General features: G+C 39.5%; 1 protein-coding gene across 1 annotated transcript in view; it reads left to right on the forward strand.

Moving 5' to 3' along the window:
• SLC9A9 (solute carrier family 9 member A9) overlaps nt 1-12,152 on the forward strand; it is a 222,819-nt gene extending 210,667 nt beyond the window's left edge. The window contains exons 15-16 of the mRNA XM_064457666.1: nt 8,487-8,592; nt 9,106-12,152. Of these exons, the coding sequence (XP_064313736.1) occupies nt 8,487-8,592; nt 9,106-9,327 (328 nt within the window). The 3' untranslated portion in view covers nt 9,328-12,152. The remainder of the gene's footprint in view (nt 1-8,486; nt 8,593-9,105) is intronic.
• Nucleotides 12,153-17,852: the final 5,700 nt, after the last annotated feature.

The following is a 17,852-nucleotide window of genomic DNA, read 5'->3' on the forward strand; positions in this document are numbered from 1 at the left end:
ACCATCAGAATATAAGAATCTTTGTTCCTCCAAGCCTTCCTCCATGTTCACAGTTCATTCTTCAACAAAACTGTGCGAGAAAGTAAGTTCTTTACAGGATTCTCTCATAGGGGATCACATTTCCCTTTCAACTTGTACCTTTATAACTGTGAGAGCATCCTCTGAATCTTGGCAATGCAGAAGCTGGAGATTTGTCAGAAAATCTCCACAGATCTGTGAACTATTTTGACTGTTATTGTGCACCTATACCTATGTAATGATGAAATATCTGATTTTACCTCCTAAAAAATGCCAAATACTTCTTTCCTATTTGAGTACAATTTTGGTGCACTGGCTTTAGCTCTCAATCCATGTTACCAGAGGGCCACAGCAAGAATATTACTCCAGCTGTTGCTTACAAAGTTCTAGCAGCCATTTTATTGCCTTGCTTTCACTGTAGTATTTTAGAGCAGAACGATGCCCATCTTACTTGGAAAGTCTTGTTCACATTACTCTCCTGCTACCCACGCCTTCCACCACCCTCCTGGTCCCCAAGTCCTCTTCTCCCAGGGTAGAGGCACTACAACCATTGCTGTCCTCAGTACCTGCCTTAGTAGGTGCGAGTTCCTTGCACCTGATACAGTTTATTGGTGAGAGGTTTTTAAAAGCTTCACAGCTTTCACTTTACTTGGATCAGACTTTTTCTCTCTTCCTCTATGGTGCAACTGAAGTAATTCGTTTGATCAAAACCAATTTGTACTTGTACTTCACTGCATTTAATCTTTAAAGGTTTACTCTCCCTGCATCTTGCAAATTAGATTTTTGGTGCCACAGGTATTAGATTGTCATTAGCCAGGCATATAGCCACTGCCAGTCCTCATTCTTCACACATCTGTTTTCTGGAGTACTTCTTGGGCAGGTGCTGATGCCAAGGACATTCCCATGAAACATCATCTTCCACACAGAGTGCAGAAATTCCTGTTAACTCACTTGCTTTTCTACATTCATTCCCTCTGCCAGTCCCAGGGCTGAAGCATTTTATACAATGAATGCACTTCATGTGAAGAGCTTGAAAGTGATCTCATCTGAGGCAGCTGGCATCAAAGTCTTTTTAAGGCCTTAAGGGTCTATGCACAGCCAGGTCACACCAGTGCTCATCCTTTCCAATGCAGTATTTCAGCTTACTCACGCCAATGGTATCTCCAGTTTTGCAATCATGTTAGAGATGTACCACACACAGAAGTTCCTTTTCATCAGGAAAAGAAACGCTATTGCCAAGCCACAGGTAGACCAGTTTTGCAATGTCCTGAGAAAGTTTCTATGCCTTCAAACATGCCAGGAAACCTTTTTATGTTTTCTCTGAGGTGAAATTTCTTTTTATGAATTCCATGGTCATTCAGGTTTTCATAAGCTTAATGATTTTAAAGGGATTTTTCTGCTGCTGGCTTTGATGCCATATTTATTACACAATTTTTTTAAAATATTTTTTCTTCTAAATCCATTTAATACAGTATTCCTTGATTATGAAAACGGATGCCTTTCATACACTTCTAGTTTTCTTGGCATGGAGAATGTTTCATTTGGTTTCTTATATTTTGCCTCAGGGGTTCTATTTCCTTATGTCTTGAACTGAGATCTGTTTCACCAAACTTTAGATACTTAATTATTAGCCTTCTAAGTCTAATCTAGTTGTTCAGGCTCTTTTATAGTCAATAAAAGGAAGGAAACTCATCCTAGTTTCAATTCATTCCAATTAACTCCAGCACTGGAGGATGATACTAACTGCCTTGGGATTTGGCCATTTCTCTTTATTGATGAAAAAGACTGGTAGATTAGATTTCTTTCAGATATCGTACTGTAAGACATCAGAACATAGGGGGAGTTTAATCCTACCAATGATGTCAACTTTGACTCACACACATTTTTCTGAAAAGTCACATGCATGTCATCAACACTGATATCACTAGTGCAAGCCTTCTCTTCATTGTGTGGGTAGTGACTCCTATGCAGCTCTGTTGGTGCATTTTTTTTAGTTGGTTGTATTTTGCTTGGGGGTTTTTGTTAGAGGGAGGGTCATTTCCTTGTTACTATACAACTGATGTCAGGGAGGTTTTTTTCTCCTCTTTAGCTGCCTCACATAGTCTGCATCTTCCAAAGCTCTTTCTAATGTTAATTTGTCTGACATTAGTGCCTGTTCATATATTCCTTTTGAATCTTATATGAGTATTCTTCTGTCCTTTTGCATTCCCTATCCTTCTATTTTCACGAGTAGCTGCATTCCCACTCATCAATTACATAAGCAAGCCTCCATTTATGCCTCAGATTTTTCTTTGCATGGAGGTGTTATATTTGGGTTTTAATAGGCATCAAATAACTTGAGTAAGATGTCTCCATTTTCTTCTCTGCTGCAATGAGCTCACAACCAGAAGCCCATGGTCTGCAAATATCTCAGACATCTTACTAGGTGCATACTAGAGAACAAGCTATTTCTCGGTCTGCAGCTACTTATGTACAAAAGAACCTGACTAAGATCAAGTCTATTAACTCCCTCCATTTTGCCCACATCTCTGCAATGCTTCCAGTTGCAAAGTTGAAAGCAGCAAATTTTTAGTTATATTCTGGCTTTTATGCAGAGTTAATTCTTTGGGTCTGACACTACATCAGTCTCTAGGATCCAACAGTCAGACAGACTTTCCTGTAAGGATGCATGGAACTAGTTTTTATTACCACTGATTTTCATCCACCTTCCCTGCTCTCAGACATGAGAAAGACAAAGACAGACATAGAGACTTAATCTTTAAAAAAAAAAAAAGAGAGACAGACACACACACCTGAAGATTTGGCTTTGCAGGACTACAGTATGATTCCATTTATCCTTACCTCTTTAGTATTTTAGGTTACAACAGTAGTGGGAATTTGTTTTTTAACTGCTCCATAAAAGGGGAAGAAAGCATCACAAAGAACTAGAGCAGAATTCACTAGTAACAGCTATAAATTAAAATATCATTTATACCCAATTTAATGATTCCTTCTCAGCTTTCTCCACAGTGCGGATTAAGTTTTCTTCACATGTTAAGTCTGATAGAGTGTAGATCTCATGGTATTTTCAAATACATACCTGTTATTCTAACAAATAAATCTAATATAACCATGCCCTGCACTTTTGAACTGGTCTACACTGATAAGGTCCCATTCTCTGAAGAAAATTCTGTGGTACGTGAGAAAACATCATCCTCTCTTGCAAGAGTCAGGAGGAAAGATCCCTCTAAAAAACCTCTCCTTCTTTAGGTGATTTTAATCTGCCATGCACACACTTAAGACCTGGAGATGTCTCTGTGCCTCCCCAGCTCAGTCATGCACACAAGCTGTTGTATAAAGTAGCCGGATAATCTCAGTCAGCTGCTAGCAGAGGTCAGCCACATGCAGAACTCTGATTATCTGGCTAAGTTTCATGGTTTGCGTGCTCCCACTCAAACACTACCAAAATGGAAGTGTTTGCTCTTTAGGCTAGTCACATAGCTCATATCAAAATCATTCTCAAAACACATACACACACAAAAAACCAACCAACTCTCAACTCTCCCAAGGAACAAAACATCATTTGTCCTTGCTACAGGAAAATATTCAACAAAGAGAAGTGACATCTTTTCTTTGAAATCTTTCTTACATATGTTTCTTCAGACATGCAAAGAGTAATAATTGAACTCATTACATAATTTACGAACTCAGACCTAAATAAAGTATTCACAAAAGGGATGCTTTAAAATAAAAGGCTGCAAAGCTCAAAAATCTTAAAAACATTGCACAATGGATGGATTCTGGGAGTGGTGACGTTGACCTCTAAAGACTTATGCCTACAGCAGTAACACAGCACCTAGCAATAAAATATTAAATAACATACTTTTAAGAAATTTGTATTTAAAGCAGAGTTTGATATAGGAAAATGGTCTCTGGAAAAAATCACTATATGCAATTTTGATTAGTATCCCAAGAATTCCTGCACTTTGGGGCTTTTTAGTAGTAAATATTATAGCATGAGCACATTTGTCTTTGGGGAGGATGGGATTACCTTGAGTTACAGAGCCCCCATTATGAAATGAGGCAAAAGGCAAAATGCCCTCTGGGCCAAATGCAGGGCTTTACAGAGCTGCCACGTGTATTTGCAACTGCAGCCACATCTGCTTTGGCAGTTGGGGTGGGAGGTGTTTGGTTTGGGGTTTTTTGTGATTGGTTTGCAGTTAGTTTTTGTCTCTCCCCAACTACAAGTTATTTCTCTTACTATAATGCTTTTCAGCAGAGCCACAGTTGAACTAGGACTCTGTTCCTCCAACAAAAAAAAAGTGAACCTCCTTTAAGTCTGACTCAAAAGAGCCACAACACTTCTGCCAGAATATTTTTCCCTATTTGAACATATTAATGCCATTTTATCCAAATGGTAAATAGCGATTTTTACCAACACTCTCAAAATTTGGGTAGGACATAGAACGTGACAATTTAACAAAGTGTGGTCATTTGATACTTTTGGCTGAAAGAACAGAAATTTAGATTCTCATATTTCATCCTGACATGACAAAAACTATTTTGAAATCTTAGACTTTTCTGCATAATCAGAAATTCTAAAAGTTCTGCAATATGGCTACTGGCAGTAGTGTTTCTCATCAAGATTATCTGAGACTTCTCACTTGAAAACTCTGGTTCAGGTTACTTGTATTTTTTGTGAAACAGTAGCTATACAGGAGAAAAATTTCCATAATAGATGTTTTGTTTTGGTTTTTTTTGGGGGGGCGGGGGGGAGGGAAGTAAAGGTCATGTAATTCCATGGTTTTGTTTCTTGATAAATCCTCATTAGACTATTTTTAATGAGCTGTACTTGGAGCAAAGACCTCATGTTCCACCTGGAAATGCCTTTTAAAATTTCCTTGAAACTCCAGCCTAAACTAGATCACATACAATTTAAAACAATAAAAAAAAAAAAAACAACACACCACACACCACAAACAACCCAAATGACCAAACAGCAAACTCCAATATCAAGAGCTAAATTCTGAAGGTCCTGTTGCTATTAGGCATGCTGTAGCCTCCCACAACCCCTATTTGTACTGCTCAGCTTCACCAGCCCCAATAAACAACCTACCTGTAGTTCAACTTCAGGCTACATTGTTCAAACACTTGCGTTGCTTTCTTTGTTTATTGCTGGGCAGTACAGAAAAGGACATCATAGAAGTCAAACTCAGAAGAGAGAGAAGCTGAACCAAGAAGGGGGGTGAAGGGATTTAGCTGTTGTCTGGTGTCAGTGAGATGTGAAGGGAGAGGAACTGTGCCTGGCTACTGGTGAGGGAAGACTGGAACTGCCTGGGCAAAGGGTGTTCAAATAGCAATGAGGGGACCCAGGGTAAATATTTCTGTGCATGTGAACTGAGAGTGGAAGCCTGGAGACGTGGGGAATCAACAGAAAAATAGTATTTGATTATGAAATAAGGCATGCTAACGTGCCAGCATTGTATACAGATTAAAATTCTGTATGTGTGCATATACGTGTATCCTGAACGCAGTTTTCCAACTTAGAAGTTATCACCTTTACAATTATTAATAATGTTCTTCAGCACAGTATATTGTATGGTGTAGAATGAGACGTGCAGTGGGCTGTTCTACCCACAGAGGGCTGAAGGGCAAATCTAGAAGAGGGTTGATTGATACTATGTTTTCCTGATATCTTTTCCCTATCTCCTGAATTAGACAGGCATGAATTTGGTTCAGCAGTAACTCCTGAGTTACGCTAAGAGGTTTAACACTTAGTTTCTTACAGTTTTTAAAGCTGCCTTAGTGCAAAATCTACCTTTTTCTATTACACTATTTAATTTATTTCTCCCTGGAGGGGCTGGGAGATGCAACCAGAGCAGCTGGGGTGCGATAAGACTTTTTGCCAGCCTTAAAATGCTATAGACCCATATCTGACATACTTTTGAAATGCCAACACTGCACAGGGATTAGAATTCCTCTTTCATGCTGCACTGAATGACACGATTATGTCTGTAATGCTATAGAGCAACTGTGTCAACAATAAAGAGGAAACATTTATGGCATAGGATATTAAAACAGTGAAAAATAGGCCGGTGCAATTTAAGTTCCTTTAGTGGGCTGAATAACAACTAGTTAAATAAGGAACAAAGGGATAGATAATTTATTACTGAGTCAGAAGCATCACAACAAGCACAAGAAAATTGTCTTCGCTTAAAACTGCATCTCAAGAGGCTTCAAAGCAGAAGTATGGACAATGCACAATGAAAACATTAGAGGAAGTGCAAAAGGAAGGAGACTTAGATGACCTGTTGCAGCCCAAAATGAAGCCATCACTCAACTTAAAAACATCAGTGTATACACATAGCAAACAGTTAAACGCAGCAGACAAGGTTATGCTAAAAGTGGTGGTGGCTCAAAAGACTGCAGACTACTCTGGCAGCCAAGTAGATTGCCTGTTTCAGCCTGCACTCAGCCCCCATTCCTATCTGACATGGTGCTCGGGTTCATGCAAGCACAGGAGGAAGACAGGACTCATTTTTGTTGAGAGGTATAAAAGCTCATTATAAAGACTACTTCTAAGGCTGCTTAGAAGTAAGATCTAGCTCAAAAATCATCAGGTTAAGGAGGAAATGTAAAGTAATATTCATCTTCAGTTACTTATTTTGGAAGAGAATAGAAAAACCAGAGTAGACAGAAGTCAGTATAATCAAATGGAACTTCTGTTACCAGCCTGTGTTTTTCATGCTAGGTCTGACAACTCAGTTCAAACAATTCAAGCTGTTTGTACTAACAAAGCCAATATTTCCAAAGATTAAAAACCTAGAATTCAGCTCCTACTTCCATTTTTTGTCCTTTTAATTAGGTTTTTCTGAAGGGCTGAAAACAAAAAAAACAAGCCTGATAGCTTCTACACACTGCTTTTTAATAATAGCCCTTAACTGCTTGGTACTTCAAGGTTTCAAATGAGCTTGGGAGTGGATCAGGAAAGGATTGCTTGATTTTACTCTTACAGAAACTTTCCCTACATAATTTGTTCTCATGAGATACCCACATTGATCATGGTTCATTTTACAATCTTTTTTGAAATAGGCTCCATTTTTCACACTAACTCAGTATATTACCTTGGATGAAGGAATCACACAACCTTCTGACAGACGTAATTTAATTTTTAAAAGATACAAACGCACTCACACAAAACCTAGATACTATAGAACAACTTCCATGGCTTTAATATACAGGACAGCAGAGAAAGTTATTTAGCCTTTCAATCTGTAACTGAAGTAATGAGGATGGTTTTACATAACAGTTTCTTCAGGACACAGGATTTGAACTTGGTGTGTAAAACAGTGATACCATAAACAAGCAACAATGAAAGAAAAAAGTCAGCAATGGAAGGGTTAGATTTAAGACCTGTTGTTACTTACTCAGTATTTCTACAACATCACTGCAGAGCTTGAATCACTGCTGGTTTACTTTTGTTGCTGCTTTCTTTAAGGAGGCAGAGAGAAAAAGCGAGGGAGAGAGCACAAGCAAGAGAGACAGGAGCCAGGGGGAGAAAGCAGGACAACAATCAATAAAGCAAATTTTCCCTAGCAGCAAAAATAGCTGACAGACCTGCTTCCCAAAGAACATCGAAAATTACTTCACGAATAAAAGTAGCAGAGAAGATAAGTCAACTTGAGGGACTCATGGGAGAGGTGTTATTGACAGATACAAGGATGATATAATTGCTCAAGATGAGCAGGTTTTTCTTTTATCTCAATAAAGCACTTTTGGATAAAAAGATTGGAAAGACAGGTGTGAGGCAACAGCATAAAGCCTATTCCTAACTTATTTACATAATTTTATATAAAGGAGCATTGATGTATGAAATGTAAAACAAGTGCACTGAATGCCGGAAATAAAGTATTCAAGAACAACTTGTGTATACTCCCAGTGATAAAGAAACTTAGTATTCAATGAAATATACTTTGCCCATTGAAGAAATGCACTGATTTTACAAAAGACTGAGTATTCTTGTTTAAGAAAAATGGTCACTACTGTTCTTACATAAAGTAGCAGATAGAGCCACATCTTAAGTGGTTTCCTGTTAAAACTGTATAAAAGATCACACTTAAAACAGTAGATAAGAATAATAAACAAGATAATCTAGTATGCATTTCCTCTCCTCCAGCTCCTACTGTATTTGTGTATCCCACAACACATCCCCTTCAGCCATTCCAGTACCCCTCAAGACAGATTTTGAGCATCAGGTGTTTTGGGGGCTTTTGTTTTGGGTTTTTTTTTTTGTCATTACTGAAAAACATTAGACAAGACTGATGACAGGTGAATGTATGCAGTAATGAGCAGGTAAAGAGATCATATTTTCTATGTTTGCATTCAGTTAGACAATTCCCTTATGCTTTAAAATGAGAGGTCTTTGTCTAATAGAGAAGCACATTAGTATCAATAGCTGTACAGGAAGTATTCTTTAACAAACTTCACAGATACTTGAAACCTATCTTAACCCACGCTGGTCCACCTCTCACAACGACATTACCTGGATGGTGTAATCCTCTTGCCAGGCTTCTGACCAGCCCCAGTGCATATGGTGTAAGTACTTCGCTTTGTTAACTGTATTTAAGGTATAATCCAAGCCTGCCATACTCAGTGAAACGCTTTGGTTTTAAGTCCCTTTACCAAAGCTTTTACTATTAAGGCTAAAATTTATACAATTTCTTCAGGGTTGTGGACAGGTCTTAGAACATACAGTGCTACGTTTTCAAGAATGGTCACTCAGTGTGAGCTTCAAATATGAGTGGCGTGTTCTAAATAGTTCAGTCAGGTGCTGCAAGTATTGGCTACCCATCAGTGATCTTTAGGATCATTTCAGTGCTTAAAGATCTGAAGGATAGGTTATATTTCTGAACACTGCTCAAGAGCAAAACATGATAAGCAACTATTTGCTTTAATCAACATCAAGATGGTAAATTAACACCTGAAAAAAACAAATAATGATATAAAAGTGCTGAAAGTGGAATTTCAGACTCATTCTTCACTGAAACTTTAACAAAAATTCTCCTCAAGAATCTTCCTTCCACTGATTTTTCCTTTGTTTGAATACAGGATCAACTGAAGGACGGCGACGCAGATTACATCATAAATAATGATGAATTGAATGAAAACTATGAATCACCTGCTCACGTACCAGTGCCAGCGCAGGACAGAACAGGCTCCACCCAGGCTACAGGCAAGGAAGATATTCATGAAGGAGACCTAGGATTAGGAGGGTACAAACTCCAGCTGGAACACATTGCAGGTCAATCCCAGATGAGTTCATCGGCATGAATAGTGTAATGTTAATCACAAGAAATAAGACTAAAACAAAGAAATAAAAGATACTATTATGCGAACAAGAGGCTAGAAAACGTACTAAGCAAAAAAAAGGCAATTTTACAAACTAAATGCCTGCTTCCTCCAGGAAAGAGTCTACCATCATCCATATACCACAATAATATGCATGTTTTCTGACTGTAGTATATTTTAATAAGATCTAGGGCAACACCAACCTACTGTAAATCCATTACAGTCGTGTGTTGTCTCAGCCTTTACTGTTACCATGCCCATCATATGTACACAGGCCTTTGAGTGTTGCTTATAGTCTTTAGTCATCTGGAATGGAGACAAAGAACTTCCTAACATATTCATGCTTACATGACGACAGCACCTTTTTTTTTTTTTTTTTACAGCTGGTCCTGAACAGATCCAAAGATAGCTGTTACTCCAGTAGCTATTATATTTATAAAGAATCAAAAGATTCTTTGTCCAATGAGTATGTGATCTAAAAATATTTTTTAAATGCATTGCGGCACCTCAGTCTTGATAGACCAAGCTCACAATATAGACTTCTCCTGAGAAGCAGCCCAGCATTTGCTTTCTAAATGCACCTTATAGCCTAGTCCATATAGGGTTGCGCCAGGCCGCCACAAACTGAACATTCATAGTAGGAGACATCAGAGTCTATAAAATCAGCAACAGACACCCCTCCTTTTAATGATGCACTGAATGGGCACAACCACTATTTAAACAGTAGTTATTCCTCAAGGCATTTGTCATTACAGCTTCACAGCACACAAAACTTACATGCCTGGGAAAGTTTTGTTGTTTTGAAAGATCATTCTAAATGTATGCTTTGATTTAAGTAGTCAAATGTTTCATTTTTATTGTTGAAGGAAAGTTAGTTGTTTCTAATCAAATATTTCTGAAAAACAGCTATATCTTAAGACTGGCTGCTCCAAGGGTAAATTTGTTCACCTCTATGCTGGGCACTCAATATCACACTAGTGAAAATGACAGTGGTAGTTAGATATAAAAAAAGAGAAGAGTTCAGGTATGAAAGTATAATTGTGTGCATGGAATTCTATATGCTGTTACAAAAGATCAGAAGCTTAAACTGGCATTTTATTTTCCCCTAAACACTAACCAAGGAACTTCAAAGTATCTTAATGCTCGTGTGGTTTAAAACAAATATTTTTCAGGCATGATAAATTGGAGAAGAACTAATTAATTTCCAGCTCCTTTCTTTGCCTTGTTTAGCAGCATGAGGTGGGAAAAGATGCACAGCACATTGCAAGAAGAGATAGAGAGTGAATGAGGAGGGGTAAGGTTTTGTGGCCTAGTATTGTGCACCCTACAGCATGCAGTGGGAGATAGCAAAGGTAACCGGAGGCAGGATAAGCAGGTAGAGACACACTGCGGTGAGGTGAACATGGCAACACAGTGAGAAGGTATCATCATGGGTGGGTGGTAACTTCAGCAGCCAGAGACTCCAATTTCAGTCTTCAGAAGTATTGAGTGCACGCCACCAGGATTCCTAAGCTCCTTGGAAAGCATGGATCCCAGTCCTTAGATTATAGTGCAAATCAATAAACTGCTGCAGTATTATGGAGATGCAAAACTGTTTTTCACAGCTGCTACATGAACTGGAAATGACAAGCTCTTCACCAACAGTTCTGCTCTCATATTCTACTCTGAAATGCATCCTGCAGCATAGTCTACAGGGTTTTTACTGATTTATTTATTGTGCCTATGTCCAAATTTCTCACACTTGTGCCATGTGATAAATGGAGAGCTCTGGGGTCTGAAATTCTCCGTTTATCAAAAAAAGTCTGTAGTGAATACTCTCCACACTGTTATGCCTGGATGCCTTAAAGGGCTCCTTTACTGAGTAAAGAAAGTAATCTTTTGCAACAGAAGTGCACATACTTCACATCTTCACAAGTCGGATTTTTATGCTAAGACTGTCAAGAGGCTGAACCAGTGGTCCCAGCAGGATGGGTATTTAACCTCTGGGACCATGCTCAGCAACCTAAATATCATTGCCTTTTAGGAAAATTAGTAATTTGAGCTGCAAGCAAACCTGAAACTTCTACTAAATGGCAATAAGTCTCAATTATCCATTACATTATTCAGCCCTGTCATCTCCTAATTTTAAGATATTCTTTTTATGACATACAGATGAAGAGAGTTAAAACAACATTAGAACAGATGATATATTTGTATTCAAGGAGAAATTACTGGCAACTAATAATTCTGCACAACTGTCCATTATTCTGTTTAAACAGAATAATGGATGTTAGGAGAGGCCTTCAATGTTAATTTACAGTTCATATGCTGGAGATTTAAACTACTCAATACCACAGAGTGTTTGACTGAATGTGCAAGTCGCTCATGATAAATGTGAAGCCATCCTTCCTATTGGAGTTAATCTAATAAAACACTGCTTGGAAAATGAAATGTAAAATATATTGTCAAAGTGTAGTGACCGCATACTCAATATGAAGGCCAAAATATTAGGAAAGATGGAAATCTGCAATATTGCTAAACCTTTCAGGTTTCAGAAACAGTTACAAGTTTCATACTCAACCGCAGAGAGCATTTGACTAAGGTTGGAAGCAGCAAAATGAATTCTGGTTATACAGCAGAGCCTGTCCAAAAAGATACTGTACTAAAAATATCAGGTCACTATGATAACTTTCACAGATAAGTGCAATATTTGATAACCTCACCAAAAGCAGGGGCCATTGGAAGCAAAACATTTATGTTGCTGTGTTAAAAGCTCAAACTTTTCCATAGTAACCACGTTAGGGCTCTCTTCAGCAAACTGATTAACACTGTGTGTGTAGGGGAATAGACAGGGATCGGCGACCGGAAGATTACGGGATGTGACGGAAAGATAGACTCCTCCCCATAGGAGTGGCAGGAACAGGAACCGCAAGAGCTATATAAGCGTGACGCAGCCAAATAGACGGACATTTTGTATCCATCATATTGGTGTCTGTGCATCACTGTCCCCAGGGTGGGTAGAGCCCTGTGTCCCGGAGGTATGCGGCCCAAGATAAGTTCTCCCGTAGAAGCGTACAGCTACATGTGTGTAACAAACCACTGAACTAATTTCACTGAAGCCATGAAAGCAGTTCACACCATTTCCACCTAGCAACTTATGTGCCTTGCTCGGCCGAGGACAGTCTGTACAATAGGTCTTGTCTTTCCTTTTGAAAGCTTGTCTATATTTTGCTGTCAGCCATCAAGTAATGCTGAGCCTGTAACATACTGACTGCTGTGTACATTTGGGTACAACATAAATGCAGCAATACACACAAGTATTTCAGATGCACATGAGCATTATGAGCATTACACACATGCTTTCAAAAATCTTTGTTTTCACAGAGATTGAGAATTCTCAGGATACAAATATTAATTATGGACTTCAGAGAACACAGAAAATATCCTGAATATCCACTTTAGAGATTGGAAACTACTTCTAAAGACAAAGATTTTTTTTTTCCCCCTACTTCTAGCGAAACAGAAAATAGCCCTTTTCAACATCTTTAAGCAAACCAGTTCTGAGAATTTTAAATAACTTAACACAAGCAAACTCATCTCTGGCAACATAATCCCAACAGACATGAGTTCTGCTCAGCAAACCGTAAAAGACTTGTCAACATTTTTATTTTATAAACAGTCTTTCAGAACTCAAAAACTCTCCAGTTGCTCCAAATTTCCTAACCAAATGTTAGTTTAACCCACAGCCTTGGTCCCAACACCAGTCAATTTTCAGATCATTAAATCTCCTCCTTCCTTTAGCTCAATGATTAGTTTTTATGGTAGATGTTACAGTTCATGAGTTAGACAAAACACCTGAACATGTTTTTCTTTGAATAGTGGTTTGTTTGTTGTTTTGGTGTTGGGTTTGGGGGTTTTTGTTAATTTTGGGGGTTTTTTTTACATCATAATCATCTGAATAGCATAAAAGAAAACTTTGCCTGCCAACACGGTACTTGTCTTTTTCTTTATTTGTCCCTTTCAATTGATTAAAGGTATAGAACCGCCTAGTGCAATGATGGACATCAGCCAAGCAAATATCCCCTTCGACAGTCTGGTGTTGCAAGTCACATTTTCAGATTTAAAACAACCTACCAGACATCCTGCTATGTGTTAAGCACAGACAAATTCTTCAAAAAGCAAAACAGTGTCTGTTCACTCCCTAGTGCCCATCAATGGTCCAGATTTGTCTTTCTCATATGAAAAGCACAGGGACTTTCCTACAGTTAACCCAAGGTGTGTCAAATCTCCAACTTCGTCTCTGTTCCTAGCAGCCCCTTGGCACCACCAGCATGGGCCCACTACAGCTGCACTTCTAGAAAAGCCACCAGCCAAGACTGTCTCATACTTACATGGAATTCCACAGGAAAAAACCCACAGTATTCACATTTCAAGTTACACCCTTCGAGATTTCCCACTGTTAACCACCACATAGGCTTCCTCCCACACCAGCCCACCCTGGCTCTGGGCAGTTTTCCCTCTGCACACCAGAGGAGGCAGCAAGTGCTCTGCTGCACAATATGTGTAACAGGAATGATTCTGCTCACAAAACAAACCTTGTTTCACCAGTGTCAGAGCAAAGGCAACATTTTCCCCACCTAATTCAGTGTCACTGGTCAACATTATTCCCCTACAAAAATCAGATCTGAGGTACAGAAGAACAAATATCATTTCAGGCCTCAGAGGATCCTAAAACTGAGCAAGTCAGATTAACACCATCCTTCTGAGAACCTGGCAGGGCTTGAAATTCTGGTGCCAGAAGCAGTAGAGAATACCCAGAAGTGTTTTCTAGCTACTGTTCTACATCATTCCTTACCACATAGCTGTCTGCTGACAGATGGACATAGATAAAATACTGGTACTTTATTCAGTAAGTATTTGAAAGTAGAGAGCACACTACGCTTAACACTGAAAGAAATAACCTTACACCATGATATTAGGCATTATGTAGGCCTAGGAGAAGTTATACACAAGTGAGTTAAAATAGGATAATATTCTATAAGCATAATGAGATTTCTTATTCCAGAGGTACATGACTTTGTAAATATAACCCAATACTTTAGAATACATGCCTGACTGGAAGTGGAAATAAAAGAGAGAAAAGAAAGTTAATAAAGAAATAAATGAAGGAAGGAAGGATAGAAAGGGGGAGCAAGAAGGTGGAAGCATCAGTACCAAAAAGATATTCAAACTGAAAAGAGCAGAAAGATATTCCTAGCAACTGCAGACTAAAACCCAAATTAAGTATTTGCTAGTAGTGTGAGAAACTAAGAATTAGCCTGAAGAACACTCCTAAAGAACTCTGCTGGATCTGTATCACTGGCACTAGTACTGCGCTGTATAAAGTCAAGCATTCCACAGGCCTAAAGGGAGCCAACCATTGCCAGCTAAAGATTGACCAAATTTTAAAAAAATGAAGAAAAAGGACCTAAGGTGAAAGGCTAATCCTTCAACAGCACTGTTAGCGAAGCAATAAAAGCAGCACAAGACTGATATTTGCACAAGTGTGGAAAAACAACTGAAGATACAAGTTCTTCAGTCTTCCTTATTTCATCTCTCCCTCCTTCATCAGCTACTCATTTTTTTACCAAGGTTTCTCTTTCACCTTCTCTGGTTTACCTTTAAGATGAAAATATTACTTTCCCCACCCCTTAGGCTAGCAAAATTTTATTAAGTCCTTTTCCCCCTTCACGTGATATCCACACCCAACACAATTTTAATAGTTCTTCAAAAAGAAACCAATATGATGCAAGAGTGCATAAACTATATAACTTGTAGCCCAAGCAGGGATCATGCCCAAAGACAGGTGGGTCAAATACATTGCAATATCCTTTAGGCACTTCACGGTGGCTAGTAAAGTTAATAGCAAATGCTCGTATATTTTAACTACAGGGACCAACAGGAGCAAAAACCCTTAAGAAAGGCTACAGAAACCATTCTCGGCAAGGCAGACATGACATGGTTTCAGAGACAGTCAGCAATGTCATACAAGCAATCTGTCTGCATGCTCTCTTTTTATAATGAGGATGAGGCAGCTTAACCTTCAAAAGTTAGGGCACACTAGCTTACACCCACTGCTGGGGGGGTGCCAGCACACAATGACTGAAGAGCCCTAATACACACCCTAAATCCAAACCCACTGTCATTTTCCCCCTTTGTGCATATGCCTACAGCCTGGAGCAGCTCCTGGAGGGAAAGCCCCCTTGCACACAGGAGGGCTCACACTTACTCAGCAACACACCAAGCAGAGGCTTCCAGCTGGTAGAGTAAGGAAAGGGGTGTTGCTCTCTTACCATTTCATGGTCCAGGCACATTTGCCTCCTGGCACTCTGGCAGCCCTGCTGCCGCTGTTGATTTGAGAAGTGACTGGAGCACCTTTTCTGATGAAAGCTAATGTGAAGTGGATGCGAGACAAGTACTGTAGTTTCTGCTGAATGAAGCATCAGGCCCATAAAAAAAAAAAAACCACACACACAACCAACACCCCACTGATCTTTTTAACTGTTTTGTTTACTGCAGGGATCTGTCTGCAAACAGAGACCCTAATACAGGCCTGAACACCAGTAATGGAGATTCTGCCATGGACCCTCAAAACTCCCCAGGTTTGGCTCAGAACAAACCTGCTCCCCCCTCTGCACAAGCCTCCCATATGCCAGCATCTGGCAGGGTTTCACATTGACCTGGTTCATTGGAGAATGCAATGGTCTACCGCTAAACTGAAATTTTAAAAGAATTGGAAAAGGATTTCAGTATACAGGCAGGAACATGGGGGCAGCTTCCCTGACTGTTACTGTCATTCACGTGCTCTGGGAGGGTAAACCACCTGTGCCAACAATTAACTTTCACTTCAAAAACACATAAGGAGCACTATTTGCATATAGTTGTAACCAAAGGCAGGTGTTCCAGCTAAAATTCTCAAGGAATAACACTCTCTCATGGTTTAACCCCAGCTGGCACCTAAGCTCCACACAGCCACTCACTCACTCCCGCATGATGGGATGGGGGAGAGAACTGGAACAGCAACAGTGAGAAAACTCATGGGTTGAGATAAAAGACAGTTTAATAGGTAAAGCAGAAGCCACATGCACAAGCAAAGCAAAACAAGGAATTCATTCCTTCCCGTGGGCAGCCAGGTGTTCAGCCACCCCCAGGAAAGCAGGGCTCCATCACACATAACAGTTGCTTGGGAAGACAAACACCATCACTCCAAGTGTCCCTGCTTCCTCATTCTTCCTCCAGCCCTATATGCTGAGCATGACGCCATATGGTGTGGGACATCCCTTTGGCCAGCTGGGATCAGCTGTCCCGGCCGTGTCCCCTCCCAACCCCTTGTGCCCCCCAGCCCACTCGCTGGTGGGGTGGGGTGAGAGGCAGAAAAGGCCTTGACTCTATAAACCCTGCTCAGCAGGAGCTAAAACATCCCTGTGTTATCAACACTGTTTTGGTCACAAATCTAACACAGAGCCCCATACCAGCTACTATGAAAAAAATTAAGCTTATCCCAGCCAAAACCAGCACATACTCTTATAGCATTTTACAGAATTTTTCACCTTCTGCACATACAACTATAGTCATTTGGAATAGTCCTTTATGCTCACACAACATCAACAGTGAACAAATGGTGATATAGTATGTACCATTAATATAAACTCCAAAACACAGTTGGAATACATTTACATGAACAAAGTAATAACAATATACATTTAAGCTTATTTTATGTCCCACCTTAATCAGAAGTCTGAGGAAAACTGGTTTATTCCACAGGCACTTGACACCATTTTCTGAAACTGTTTAAACCCTGGTTAACAAGGTTTATTAAAGAAAAACAGATATAGAGTCATTGGTGCCCTTAAAATAGGTACAGCTCATCACTGATTTAATGTAGCTCTTCAAAAGACTTAGAAATAGTCGTATCATGAGTAGTATTTGAATGACCTCTGAGACTTTTATTAGGTGCTTTTCTTAAAAAAAAAAAAAAAAAAAAGAAAAAAGAGTAAGGAAGACCGCTACAGATATCAACTCTGTCCTTAGGGCTTGGCTTTCCAGATGGTTTCTAGACCTGACAATGGGTTACTGGCACTAACCACCAGGCTAAGTGGGTGACATGAGCCAGCAAACAGAAACAGCCTATACAGTCGCACTGCTCCAGCCTTGATGATTGAGGCAGGGGAGATCCAGATGCTGTCACCACAGCACAGCCTCCACTTTGCAACTCTCCACTTTGTTTCCTATAGGAACCTGATCAAGGATAGGTTGGAGCAGCATATAACAACGCCCAGTTCATCTTCCCTACTAAATTAATTTTTTAGAAGTCCAAGGTTGCCCAAAGATTTGCTTCATGTTAAACTGAGCTGAGATTTTCAAAAATAATCTAAACTTGAGCTCATAATTAATCTATTTTTTGAAAGTGATGAATACCCAGCAGCTCACAATGAAACCTATTGCAGCCTTAAAGTCACACTGAAATTAGCGCATAGGAAGTGCCAAAA

Source organism: Phalacrocorax carbo, chromosome 7 (assembly GCF_963921805.1).
Source record: "Phalacrocorax carbo chromosome 7, bPhaCar2.1, whole genome shotgun sequence".
Taxonomy (NCBI): Eukaryota; Metazoa; Chordata; class Aves; order Suliformes; family Phalacrocoracidae; genus Phalacrocorax; species Phalacrocorax carbo.